This window comes from Protopterus annectens, chromosome 5.part0 (genome assembly GCF_019279795.1).
Source record: "Protopterus annectens isolate FY-2018-M chromosome 5.part0, PAN1.0, whole genome shotgun sequence".
In the NCBI taxonomy this organism is placed as follows: Eukaryota; Metazoa; Chordata; order Ceratodontiformes; family Protopteridae; genus Protopterus; species Protopterus annectens.
In genome coordinates this window covers 1823305536-1823320429 of record NC_056735.1, presented here as the reverse complement: position 1 = coordinate 1823320429, position 14894 = coordinate 1823305536, and the positions used below count along the sequence as shown (strand labels likewise).

General features: G+C 38.4%; 1 protein-coding gene across 1 annotated transcript in view; it reads left to right on the top strand.

The window, feature by feature from the left end:
* ADGRG7 (adhesion G protein-coupled receptor G7) overlaps positions 1-14894 on the top strand; it is a 974993-nt gene that overhangs the window by 214838 nt on the left and 745261 nt on the right. The window contains exon 3 of the mRNA XM_044071646.1: positions 12112-12237. Coding sequence (XP_043927581.1) covers positions 12112-12237 — 126 coding nt within the window. The remainder of the gene's footprint in view (positions 1-12111; positions 12238-14894) is intronic.

Below are 14894 nucleotides of genomic sequence, written 5' to 3'. Positions count from 1 at the left end.
AAAGAAAAGGCAAAAAAAATACTACCATGAAGGCATCTGACAAAGTTGCATGCACCATACATAGCCACAGTGTGACAGTGAATAAATAAAACAGTAAGCATCATTTACAAGAATGCATGCATACATTATTAAGGCTTAAAAGTACAATGTTAACATCATTATAAATGCAGAAATGTATGTAAGCAAACTGCACAGCTCACCATACTGTAAGTTGTTATTCAAGTGTAATGGACTAGGGATAATCATTTATGTTCCTCCCCAGTCTGGATTAGTAGTGAAGATAGGCCTTGAGACTAAGTGGATTTTTATTCATTAATTGAGTAATAAGAAAAAAAAAGGCCATATAATTATCTGTATGTTTAAAGGATTTGACACATTTCTAAGTTGCACATCATTCAGAAATATTTAATTCTCCTCCTCTGTCACTGGAAAAATACATTCATTATAAGATATTTTTGAGGCCAGTTATGTGAATCTTTATTAATGCATATAATATTGCAACCAAACTCATAGAAATAAGTAATGATAGGTTTAGATTATTTTAAGATTTTGAGGGATCCATGGCTTTAAATCCACTAAAAATGTGTTATCTCCTAACACGAAGAAACAAGCATATTAAGTCCTGGTGTGGTATTTTTGACTTACAAATGGCCTTTGACTGTCAAATGGGAATTCTTCTGAGAGATACTAGAAGAAAGACAAATGTGAAAAATGCTATATGCTATAGGACTGATGAAGGCAATGTACAATGATCCAGAAATAGAAGTATTTAGTAAATGGAGGAGTTTCCAATGCACTAAAATTAGGGAGGGGGGCCAGGCAGGGCTGCACATTCTCTCTCTGTCTCCCCCTCCCTCCCCAGGGCTCTTCAAGTCATAAAGGAGCTGGCAACTAAAGTGAGGAGAAAGTTATCACAACTGACAAGAAGCATACAGAAGTGCAGTCGAGGCTCCTAATGTACGCAGATGACCACATGCTTATGCCCGAGAATGTGAACATGGCTATAGAGAAAATAATTCCAGCTTTTGTAAGGTTTGAAAGAGCTTCAGAGCTTAGATGAAACCAGCAAAAGACAACTGTGGTCAGGATAGGAGAAGGAAAGGGAGGGGTGGGACACATTTAGGAGAGAGAATATCCCGAATATCTAAGAGTATGTTTGAACACATATGAAGTGTTACAATACAAATGCTGAGTATAAGTGGAAAGAGAAATTCATGGAACACTGGCACAGGCAAGACATAAAGCATAGACATAATTAGGAAGAATCAATTTGATCAGAATGATGATTCTTCCAGTTGCAGTGCATGTACTAAGAAACTTGTCAGTGGACCCACTGGAGACCAAACTAAATAAATGAGAGAAAATGGAAGGGTGGGTCGAGAAAGGGAAAGGGAGAAGAGTTTTAGAGACAAGCTAAGACTGAGTAGGAAAACAGGGGGCTGAGGAGTCCCACACATACCCATGCAGGCCTTAGCAAATAACCTACTTAGATGGAGAAAGAGAGAGAGAGAGAGAGTAAGGGGCAGACCAAAAGGCATGAGGAGAGAGGGCAAATAGAACTGTAGGAAAATATAAAAGAATGAATAAGGAGGCACTAAAGGGATGAGGCAACAGAAAGAAAGAAAAAAGACTCACTGGAGGAAGGAGACGGTGTCACTTTTACAGGGAAGAAACAAACAGAAAAATGGAAGGAAAGGGGGTTAAGAGGAAAGTAGGAATTAATGTAGGAAGGGATGGGAGGACAGCCAGTATTCAAAAACCCTACAGGAATTAATACAGAAAATGAATAGTGAACATACACCAGACTGAGAGAAAAATGGCTAGAGAAGAAGATGAAACAGAAGCCCAGGAAAAGAAAAGAAAAGAAAGGAGAAAGGAGACCCTCACTGGGAAAATGGGAAAACAGAGGCAGGTAGTTAAACGCTTAATTATTTATAAAGACCTGAGAGGGAAAGTGGAGGAATCTACTAAGAAAGAGATAAGGAAAGGATGGGTGAAGGAAGAAGGGTGGCAGACTAAGGAAGCTAAATGGTGAAAAGTCTTTAAAATCAGAGATGCAGAAAATGCCTGGGTGGGAGGTCAGATATTAAGGATGTCGCACAGATCGTATCTAATGAAAGATTATATAAGGAGGGGAAGAAAATAGACTCAATATACAGAAATGCATGATAGACATAAAACATACATCCTGTGAGTGTACCTAGGCACAACAGATCTGAACAGAGACTCTGGAAAACTGAAAGAGGATATGTGTAAGAGAGGGACAAAACCCCTTGGAATTTTGCATGTGGGGAATAAAGAATGAAGGTGGTGGGGGTTGACAGGAAAAAGGAAATGCAGCGATAAGATTAATAGCAACAGAGGTGGAATGTAATAGCTAGAAACCAGAAAACAAGGGCAAGTGCCAGAAATGGGAACTAGACAGGAGATTGATTGATTGATTGATTGATTGATTGATTGATTGATTGATTGCATTTGTTTACTGGGATGGTCCACTGGACCTAGGTGAGCCCATTTTCAGTGGAGGCCCAGAGAGAAAAGCTCCACATAGATTAAACAGTTCATTCATGAAGAACAGACAGTACAGAATATGTACAGTCACAATCCTTAGAACAGCATGGGCACAAAAGTGCAGATTTACAGAACATATTTGCATTGGAAATAGGTTATCTAGATTAAATGGAACATCCATGAATTAGCACATAGGCCATAGTATATACAATCACTATGGTAGGAGAAGTATGGGCACAAGAGTACAGATTTTTCACATACACGGTACCTATTTATATTAAACGGTTTACTATTGAAATGTCGAACGGCACTACATCGACTGTACTATAGTCGAACACGGAAGTTCGAAAATAGTAATGTCAACGTCAAAAAATCAATCTAGGAATGGTTTTAACATGGGTCGAGGTAGGTGTTCAGTATTATACAGAACTACAAACATCTCCCCTACCTCAACCCATGTTAAAACACAGTCCTAGATTGTTTTTTTGTCGTCGACATTACTATTTTCGAACTTCCGTGTTCGACTATAGTACAGTCGATGTAGTGCCATTCGACATTTCAATAGTAAACCATATTAAACATTACATTAATAAAGATAATAGGATTACATGAATAGAGTGTCAGTTGTATGATAATTAACTGATGGAGGTGGATAGGCATGAGCAGTGGAATTTAGCAGGACAGAGAAGTGCATAAGCAGTCAGTAATGGAGAGATGGAAAAGAGTGAAGCATAGAGACTGAGTAAGGTAAGGGGTTATAGTTGAAGGAAATCAGGTGTTGGAGAGTGTTGTACTGGTGCATGTGCATAGCCAGAAAGAGAAAAGGTGTTATCTGAGGAATTTCTTAAAGAGAGCAGGATTGCTTGTGGTTCTGACTGAAGGTGAGAGGGAGTTCCATAGTTTTGAGACAGTAAAAGAATAGAACATTTGACCAGCTGAGAGATATGGCTTTTCTACTTTGAGTAGCAGTTTGTTTTCTGATCTAAGAGGTCTGTTTGGGTGATACATGGTCAGTAAGGAAGAAAGAGAAGGGCAGACTGAAGGTTTATATATAAATTTATGTGTGGTAGTTAGTTGTAGATAAGTGAGATAGTGCGGACGTTCGAGCAAGTTTAATTGACAAAGTGATGCACAGTGGTGGGCTGAAGATTTTGCATTTGTAACAAATTTTTCAACCTTATTGTAGCCTTGGTCTAGTTTGGTTTTCAACAAGGACTGAATATTGGTAAGGACTGGGGCACCATATAAGAGAGAAGGTAGCAGCTGCGCCTTTTTTGCAATGAGATTAAGGAAGTAGTCATGTCTATAGAGAGTACCCAGTTTTTGATGTGTTATTTAATGTTGCTGTGGATATGAAGGTCAAATGTCAAGTTTTCGTCTATAATGGCACCTAGCAGTTTATGCTATGAACAACTTCAATGACAATGTTGTTTTGGGTGTGGATCGAGACTTCATTCTTGTTGAGAGGGTGTTTTTTTTTAGGGGTGAATATTAAGAGTTTAGTTTTACTGGGGTTTAGAGCAAGATAGTTATTGGACATCCAAGTTTCAGTTGATATAAAAGCATGTTGGGTAAGGAGTTGTAGTTCAGATGTCGATTTGACAGTGTAGATGATTATAGAATCATCTGGATATTGGATGACAGTGCCTTGAGTAAGAGTGGACTGGAAGTTGTTAATGAAAATGCTAAATAGGAAGGGAGCCAATATGGATCCTTAGGGTACACCTGCAGTAGTGTTTAGGAATGGTGAGAAGAAGTGTTGCCATTTGGCGGATTGCTGCCTATTGGATAAATAGTTAAAGAACCAATTTAGGGTTGGGGCGAGATACCTAAGTTGGAGAGTTTGGAGAGAAGAAGAGGATGGGTTACTGTATCGAAGCCTTTTGAGAGGTCAAGGAAAAGTGAGGAGACAAAGTAAGCAGCATCATGGGCCCTATTAACTGTGTCCATAAAGGAAATGAGAGCTGTACTAGTACCTGTCCTGAAACCATGCTGAGTAGGAGAAAGGATTTGCTTTGTAACCAGATGATTAAGAAGCTGATTGTGAACACCGTTTTCTAAAATTTTGGAGATGGGCGAGAGAATGGCAATTGGTCAGAAACTGGAGATGTTAGAGTTGTTGCCACCTTTATGAAGTGGAAGAACATATGCTTTTTTCCAGATATGTGGTACAAGGGACTCCTGAATTGATCTATTAAGGAGCATGCTGATGGGGTAGGCAATTGAGCTTACAGAAAGTTGTAGGAATTCTGCCAGTAGGCTGTCAGGTGCATTAGTACAAGGTTTGAGTTTAAGAAGGAGGTTTTTATTATAATGGAAGTAGATATAGGTAAGAGGGAAAAATTAGGTAGAGAGGAGGTAGGTAGAGGTAGAAGGAGGTAGAGATTTTCAAACATAGTACGGGAAACTATAAAGCAGAATAAAATGAATGAACTGGGAGAAAAAGAAAGAGAAAAACTGAAGAAGGTGATGATTAAAAACTGGGAAAGGTGAAAGGAAATTGAATAGTAATGAAAAGCAGTGAACCTGTGGTTTAAAATAAAAATGTGTACCATGTATAAGGAGTGCACATTATGTATTTGTGAGTAGATATGAAAAAATAAAGTAAAAAAATAATGAATGCAACACAAGTCATGCTAGAGATAAAATGAATGATGACAGAAAAAAAATCAAACCAAGAATATGACCAAGTAACATTTAAAGACGTGGTAAACAGAATTAAATATTCCATACTACATTGTAAGAGCTCTTACTATTTTGTACAACAACCCCAACATGCCAATAATCCATATAAGTTTTGTAAAAGCATCGATCGACTGCTACATCCTAAACTTAAGCCGCTGTCCTCAACCTTTCACTACCTTAATGAAAATGAGGTTGCCTTTCACTTTGTCATGCACTTTAGTGAGCCAATTAAATAACTCCATAGTGAGTAATGACACAGATAAATTCAGTACACCCATACCTCCCAACTGTCCAGATTTTTGCAGAATGTCCATATTTTTGCCTCATATTTTTGGGCTGTTCCTTGTAAATGCATGGTTTTCTGGAAAATCACTGAAGACTGGTGTCAGTAAATAGTGCCATACATTTCAGTTTCATATTTCATATCCTTCAGAAAATGCATCCTATCACAAATCCTATTATTCTAGCTACTTTCTAAGTTTATAAGAACAATATTTAAAATCTGTCCCTATTTTTGGGCCTTTGTCTCACGATTATTTTAGCCTTTGTACAGATTTCTTGCACTAAAAGTTAAGAGGTATGAGTAAACTCCTTGTCACAATACCTACAGTCTTTATTGTCCATACAGTCTCCACTGAGTTTGTGTACAATTTTTAAAACAAACTAAGCTAGTATATGTTACATACATGTTACATCCAACAGTCTTCCCCTGAAAATCTCAGCCATTTCAACGGGATGCAGGATTTGCATACTTATAAATCACTGTATCTGCCTTCCAGTTTAACTGCCAGTAAAACTGTCTTCCAGTTTATAGCCTGCTACAGACCACGCTCCCAAACCCAGGAATCCCACTCGGTCTTCCTGAGAACACTGGAAAATATGAAGGTCTCTCCAAACACCATTATATTGGGCGACTTCAACTACCCAAACATAGACTGGGAGCATTACTCTAGCTCCAACAACCTACCTCAAAGGTTCCTAGAATTTATAAACTCAGATGCTATGGAACAACTTGTTACCACTCCCACAAGAGGGGAAAACATACTGGACCTGATCATCACCAACATGGGGGCTCTAAGCTCCAGACCAGAAGTGTATCCCTCACTGGTAAGATCAGACCATAAACTAATCTCACTGGATATTCACATCCCGACCCCACCCCCTGCCCAGAAAACCACAGTGAAAAACTTCTCTAAAGCAAATTTCACACTCCTCAAAACCGAGGTGGAATCCTTCAAAGCCCCCGGGCCTGTGGAAAATACGGCCCAGACCGCAGAATCCTTTATAAACACATTCTATGAACACCTTCAGGAATGCATGGATCATGCAATCCCAAATAAAATGAAGACCCAATCCTCCAAAGGCAGGCGTCCTGTCTGGTGGAACCCAGCCATAAACAAACTATACAAGAGAAGGAGGAAGCTACTACATGATAGAGCAAAATCCCAAAAAGGGAAGGCATCTCTGATCAGTATTAGCAAAAAACTACGGGCACTCATAAAATCGTCTAAGGCCAGCTTCGAGAGAAAAATTGCACAGGACACTAAGGATAATCACAAGGCTTTCTTTAGTTATGTTAGGAACCTGGGTGGGAATTCCCAGATATGCTCAGAATTAGTCCAAAATGACAAAAATACACGAACCCACAGACATTGCCAACATCCTAGCTGACAGGTTCAGCGCAAACTTCCCCTCCCACCAAAGGGCAAATATCTATCCCAGCAGAGTGCTTCCCCCCTGACATCTCAGATGCTCAGGTAAGAGCTGCCCTCTCCAAAGCAAAAAACACAGCATCAATGGGACCAGACAGTGTCCCGGGCTGCGTTCTACATGAACTCCAAGAAGAGCTAAACCCAAACATAAAACTACTGTTCAATCTCAGCCTTACTACAGGATATGTACCCAAAGAGTGGCATACAGCAACAGTGGTCCCTCTCCACAAAGGTGGTGCCTCAACGGATCCTGGAAACTATCGTCCCATAAGCCTGACTAGCTTGGTCTGCAAAGCTATGAAAAGGATCATCATGGACCTCATAAATAAAGATATTGGGGACCTAGAGACACTGGATCCTACCCAGTTTGGCTTTGTTAAGGGCAGATCCTGCCTCTTAAACCTGGTCGATTTCTTTGAAACAGTCACCAAGGCCATTGACGAGGAGAAGGTGGTCCACACAGCCTACGTGGACCTCGCAAAAGTCTTCGATACAATACCCCACTTGGGCATTATAGATAAACTCACCAACTTAAATATAAACCCCTATGTCACTAGATGGGTTGCAAACTGGCTCAAGGACAGAACCTACATGGTTAGAATTGCTGGAGCCATGTCAGACTCCAAACCAGTTACAAGTGGCGCCCCACAAGGCTCAGTCCTGGGACCTCTCTTGTTCGGTATATATTTCTCGGAGGTACAGGCCAACACGGAAGGACTGTGGCTGACCAAGTTCGCAGATGACTGCAAACTAGGCGCCATAATTGACTCTCCAGCTGACACAAGCATCCTACAAAAGGGCCTCATAGAAACAGACAACTGGTGCCAGAGCCATGGCCTCAAGCTAAATGCCAAAATGTGTATAGTCATCCCCTTTGGCAAAAACAAAGTGCCCACAAATTACCACATAGGTGGTAATCCATTAAGTACGGAAGAAGTGATTAGGGACCTGGGGACCCAAGTTGATAGCAATCTCTCATTTGAAAACCATGTGGCCAAAGTGGTTAGAAAAACATTTTATATAGCCCACCTAATCATGAAGGGATTCACATCTAGATCAGGGGAGATCATCGTGCCTCTTTACTCATCCCTCATCAGGCCCATAATTGAGTACAATGCCCCTTTTGGGATGTGCCTTACCAGACACATGCAGCAACTGGAAAGACGCCAAAAATACCTCACCAAGAGGATCAAAGGGCTCAAACAGATGCCATATGCTGCCCGGTTAAAGAAATTCCAGCTCTACTCAGTGGCATACCGCCTGCTCAGAGGCGATCTGTGCCTGATGTATAAAGCCATGTCCAACCCGGAGTTAATGGACATGCTGCACCTCAGAAAATCCAAATCCCATCGAGCCACGCTCGAGACTTGAACCTCAGCACTGAAATAAATAGGACATGTTGGAGGGACAGATTCATAACCCAGAGGCTCCCTTCATTCTGGAATAAAATCCCAGTCCAGGTTAGGCAGAGTCCCTCATTGACTCTCTTCAAGAGGAATCTTGATGAGTGGATGGGAGATCATAGGTTTACCCCGGGTATCACTTCTGTGTCACTGTTAGACAGAGGCATAATATACTAACCTCGAAAAAGGGCATAGCAAAATTCATTTAAAATGGGTGGCGAAAGCCAAACACACTCTGGCTAGGCTTTATAAATGCCCTAGGGCAGATAGCCTAGTATGAACCTATGAACCTATGTATCAAAGAAAGACTCATTTCCTTCATCAGAAAACAGGTATTCACTTTATAGAAGCAATCTGTCAGTTGAGATAAGCAACTATTGAGCCATTGCACTGCTGCCCCCACCCCCTTGAAATAGTGAAAAAGTGTGTTTCTCAGCAACTCCTGCAGTAGTATATAAACTCAGTTATCATTTATAAGTCCAGCACACTTTTACGCCTGACTTTAGCACTGCTACAGCCCTCCTGGATGTGATGGAAGTCTTTTGGAGCCATCTATTTAGTGGTAAAGTTATTAGTGCTATATGCATGCATCTCTCAAAGCAATATTTCTTGGAGATCCTGGTTAGTCTGGTATCACAGCAGCACCAAATGGTTCTACAACTACCTGAAAAAAATAAGAAACGTGGTAAGGTAAAAGAATTCCATTTCTTCCTTCATTCTCTAGATGTTACAACTCTTCAAGGATACATGTGGGTGTCAGTGCTATTCACAGCTTTCAGAAAACAGATGATAAATTACTGTGGAATCACAAAGTTAATTAAATATCATAATTTCAGTGATGTTCAATCAATAATGCTGTTGATTTTGTCTGCAGTAAATGCCAATATAACTTCCATCCCTTGTAGGCAGGAATCACTTCCATAACACTGCATCTTAGCCAACAAAACAAAATCCATCTTGACCTCACCAAAATGCAATGAAAATTATTAAGTGGCCATGTCTGCACTCCATAACACTGATATCTCTGAAATGAAAGCAAACATAAGTATCTGCATTACTTGGAAAGTCACCTTCGTAAAGCTTCTTGGATTTATCCTTGACAAGAAACTAAAATATGATCTACAATTGAATGGGATCAATGTTATTCTCAAGAACAGCCAGAAACTTACCAGATTATATAATGTCTGATTATCTTTTTTTGTAGACATAGATAGACTTTGTGCTGGAAATTTGTACCTGCTACTATCGCATCTCTAAACGGTCCTCTGGTGTACTTGGTTACTGCCATCTCTTCAACACAGACTTGATTAAGTGTATAATAGAATTGCCTGATTCACCACTGGTCATCATGGTAAGACCCAGCAGTGGTCATGTCTGTGTGGGCTAGAGCCTGATCCCCAGGTTTCACTAATATAGTTGCATTTTTCTCTAAATATTCCCACCCTGACTGATATCATTAAATGGAGGCAAACCCTATGTGATCTTAGGACATCTCTTTGAATCTATTTTTTTCTGCCTGAAACCAAGAAATTATGGGAGGATATGAAGCCTGTTACAAGCTACAATGAACCTGTGAGAAATATACATACAAGGTAGCCTTAAAAAAGTCAACTAAAATTTAAGTAAAATTGTAATTATAGCGTAAATGCTCTAGTGAAGATGACCTTCATTGATTTGGTTTATGTTTCTTGAAGTTGTACCTTTATATTACTGATGCATCATCTCTGTTCCATTTCATTTTATTTTCATTTGCAGTGTCCATTCAACGTGTTTGCCCTCTGAAGGGCACCCTTAACCAAGCACAGTTATATCTTATCTTACTACCTTTATTAATTTGAAATGAATGTTGTTAAAAGTGGTCTTTAATTTATTATGATTACTTTGATGTTTTTATATTCTCATACCTGTATGTGATGCTGTAGTTGTAAGATTATGCTTTATTAATAATCAATGGCAGGGTATGAGTAAGGCTGGGCTTACTCATGGATGGCAGGATTTGATCATGAATGTGAAACCAGTTTTACCCGCAGACAGTAATGATTCTTGTTATTAAAAAAACAAATGAAATCGCTTACCTTTTATATCCCGCAGACAGTAATGATTCTTACTATTATGTAAAAAGCAAATGATATTGCTTACCCTTTAGAGGATGGCATTGTATCCCTGAGCTTCTTGCTCCTGTAGTGTTTCACCACTGTCTTCCATGGCTGGTCCAGCTTTATAATGCCCTGAGAATGCATGGGAAACATATCTAATAATGCTTGGAGTGCCCATGCATTTATTATTTATGTGGCAACTGTGGACTCTTGACATCCTAGTGGCAACTTCATGGTCATTTTTTAAGCTTTTAATAGTTCCTTTTTTTATGTGCATTTAGAGGGGTGGAAGGAAGTTTTTCTACTACCCCATTAGTAGTTCTGCTTTTTTTCTCTGCTTAGCATATTGGAGAAAAACGGTGACTAGCTTTTGGCCTCAATAGGTAAAGCTGCTTGACCTGCTGTTGTGGGCAGATTTATAATAGGCACACTGCTGTGCCCAATTAATATGAATTTTGTTGAATATTAAGCTAACATTGTATCATTTGTATGTTTTCAATAATTGTGACTGTTACTAACAAATTGTATTGCCATGTATTGTCTTGGAGCCTTTTACTCATTAGACTCCAATAAAAATGGGTCTTCTCAAAGAGAAATTCCTGGTAAACAAATATAGTAGATAAATAAATGATCACCATTTAACTGCAACCTCAATCAAACGTAGTTCACCTGTCATTTCTTTGTTCCTTGTTTTTAGTATTCTTTTTATCTTTTTGTTTGGCATAATCTGATTGCATGAACTATGTTTAGTTTATTTTTCTTTTTATAAAACTTGTTTTTTATCATCAGTTGCATTTTCTTATTATCTCCCAGACTTCAAAGTGAGTTATGCATAGAGCAAGAAGCTGCTCAAGGGATGCCAGCAAGTTCAACATAATGTCTTGTCCCGAGTATAATTTATTATGGAGTCAGAGATTTTTCTCGTATGAATGGCTATATGTTAATTTATAGTTTTGTGACATAAGCTGGAAATACATTATGAAGATTATATTACGTTTTATCCTAAGAGTTGTCACTGTAGCATCACTAAAAACACATCCTGATAATAGTTTACTTACTCCTAAATAACAATGTGCAATCATTTTTCTTATATTTTATTACATATATCACCCCAAATGACAGAAGGGATCTATATTCAAGGTTCACATTTTATTTATTTAAATTTGTTAATATAATAAGTAAACAGGTCATATAATGACAATATTGCCTTTATTCTAAGCTGGTGACAAAGAGTCAACATCCATTACTAGACAGTAGTTACATTTCTTTAGTATTAGTAATTATCCATTCTGCAGAACAATTTTTTTTTTCAAAATTAGGTCTTCTTTGCCCATATCTCTGATATTAAATTACACCCCTGCTGATATTGTGAAGACAAAACAGCGAATATATGTTAAGTTAAAAGCCTGCAGTCTATAATATTAGGGTATTATGTAATCGACAGGTTATTTCATAAAAAGACTTAATTTCAACATTAGCAAACACACACAAACCAACAAAATTCAAGAAAAATCAAGTAAATATTCTGGGACAGAAATGAAAGAAACCGAGATAAACATTTATAAATCTTCAAAAGTGTGTAAACGATCTGAAAGAGTTTGGCAGCAAAGCTATGAATTTACTTTTCATTTTAACTGAGATATTCTGATGTTTATTTATGTATTAAATATTAAAACATGCTACCATTTTTTCATGTGTTTATAGCTAACTTCTGTGAAGAGAGTTTTAGCTGTGAAATGACTGACTGCCGAACAAATGTTACATTTGACAGAATTCTGATTGGACGATATGGATATTCCAAAGAACAATGTCAAGATTCTTCAACTAATAGTAAGCATAACTTTGGTCTTTGATTTTGAACATTTTGTTTTTTTAATTTTGCTATATTATTTCTTGTGCAAGTACATATTACCATACAACTATTATAAGTTCATGTCTATTTGTTCTTTACTTGTTTCAAATGTGAGAGAAAGAGAGGTACATCTATGACCACTTATATAATTTCTGCAAGTTCAGGACTCACTGACCACTTTGCTGTCTTGCTGCAGGAGTACTTTTATGTTTTAACTTCCAAGTTGTTTATTTGCCGATTGTCTTTATGGGATGCGGTACAGCTTTGTGATTTTTTCACATCTGCTTTATTTTCTTCAGCTGTTTATAACAGTGTGAAGTATGAAATCAGTGTATATGGCCCTGGTAGAGGAGAAGTTTTAGTGTTTCACAGCATTTATCATTATCCTTTATTTCTGGTGGTAAACCGTTTACCCTAAAGAATTTAGTGCTGACTGAAGTTAGAGCTACTTTGTAAAGCAGTGTCTGCTTTCTCTGGCTTCAGCATCTATGCAACAAGGAGTAAGATGTAAAATACAGTCTGCTGATTTTTTTCTAAGAATTAAACTCCAAATAAGGTTTCATCTGCAGAAGTGATTTCTGAGGTTATAAAAGCTACCTCAACTATCTGTATATGGGACTTCTCTGCTTGTCCACTGGGTTACTGGATTGTGCTTCTTGCTTTCTGGCTTTCAGTATATAATTAATTGATCATATGACTGTGCTGTGACCTTTACTTTTCTGAGTAACTTGTAGATAATGGTGTAATGGTGTCTTTCTGTAGAGTTTTTTTTTTTTTTTAATGAACAACTGTAGATGTTTTCAGCAGGTAGCAAAAAAGTTTTTGTTACTCATTTCTGAGACATGCTGTCCAGATAAGATTTATGGGTTTATAGGTTTATAGGTGTGGTGACGCTCAGTGTCTGTTGGGACATTAAGATGTTTGATGCTCCAGATCCTACCTTAAAACTTGTGAGTGCCTAAGTATTCACCCAGTTACTTCTTTAAGGTACATCTTCATGACATGAGTTTAAGTGGTGGGTTTTATTCCATAAGTGTAAGAATCTTATCTTTTACACTATGGTTTATATTAATTTTCCCTGAGGCTGAATGTGTACAGCTCACCTAGACGGTATTCTAAGCAAAGGATTCCTAATAGTACTTTTTTTAATGTTCTATATTTTCGAAATAGGTGTCCTCTAAGAATGTGATAAGATACCAAGGAGAGAGACAGAGAGATTTGATGTAGTTGTTGGCTATACGGCAAAGCCTTGTGACCCTTCAGTACTCTTTATGATCTTCTTGCCTTCTCCATTTGCATCAGATGGTATGTCAATATGTTACAGAACAAGGTGCAGTATTCTAACATTTGTCTGAAAAGAGCAGTATGCATGATGACGGTTACCTCTCTGGCATAATTCTCAAAGCCAGTGAGGATCAGATGAACAACTCCATACTTTCTGCAGAAGGCAGTGGCCATATCAGTTGCAAATGGAAGGATATCTTCATTCTTTTACTATTGCCTTTTAGTTGTTGCCCTTCACTAGTACACAGTGTTGGTGGTGGATGAGGTTGCTAAGATGCAAGATTGCTTCATTTTTTGACTTTGAAGTCTAGGTGATTTCTGTTGAATCATTCACATGTAATGCTAAGTGTTGTCTGAAAGGTGGTAGTGTCATAGGTTTATAGGTACTTACTATGGCATTGATCTTTGAGGATCTTTACAAGCCTAGCCTTACATTCTCATGGCAGTTATTTAGTCCTTCTGTTTTATGTATGAATAATCCAGATGTGGGCAGAACAAGAATATGCTGGGATGTTTCCTTGTTCTCCTTTCCATAAGAGAATGTTGGGAGTGAATTTATGATTTTCCATCCAATTATTCAAATTTCACTTGAATAGAGTAAGATAAATAGTTTACATAATGCAGAGTGGAAGCCAGTTCCACAGGAGTGGTATTCTCTGTGATCCATATCTGTCCCTCCAATATGACATGTTTATGTTGCAAAAGCGATTGGAATTCTTGATTGGCTGTTTACACTACCACTGGACTTACAAATGTGCAATAAGCCTGACAGAATAGGGCCTGCTGAGGCTCTATATGAGAGGCAAAGGGGGCCTCTCAGTAGTCTGTATGATATTGAAAAGAGGTCAAGACTTTGTGATAGTCGGTATAGTTTTCTATGATTTATGTCTTGTGATCATTCCAGGTGTGCCAAGTGTTTGGACAGGTGTAAACTGAAAGTGGTATGATATTCAGTGATCAGCCTAATGATGGCTGAGTGTACTGAAGTGATTACATCCCTGTACCTGGATGCCATATCTTTAGATATAAACTATGGGATAAAAAAAGACTTTCTTACAATAGTGTATATGTGCAGAGCAGTTTTAGTCCACTAGCCTCAAACTCATTTAAATCTTCTTGGGTGTCCAATGCTCAACCACTGCACCACACTGGCCTAGTCATCATGGTTAAGGACTATGCTCCCAAGTCTGCAGTCATCTGCATATTTGGTGACCTAGACACTGGAGTCAGTTTTCCTGCCTGAGAAAAAGTTGTCAAAAAGGATTATCACCAAGACAGCACCTTGTGGGACTCTACTTGTAAAACTGGGTATTGAGGATAGGTGTCATCATATTCTTACCTGATGTATAAG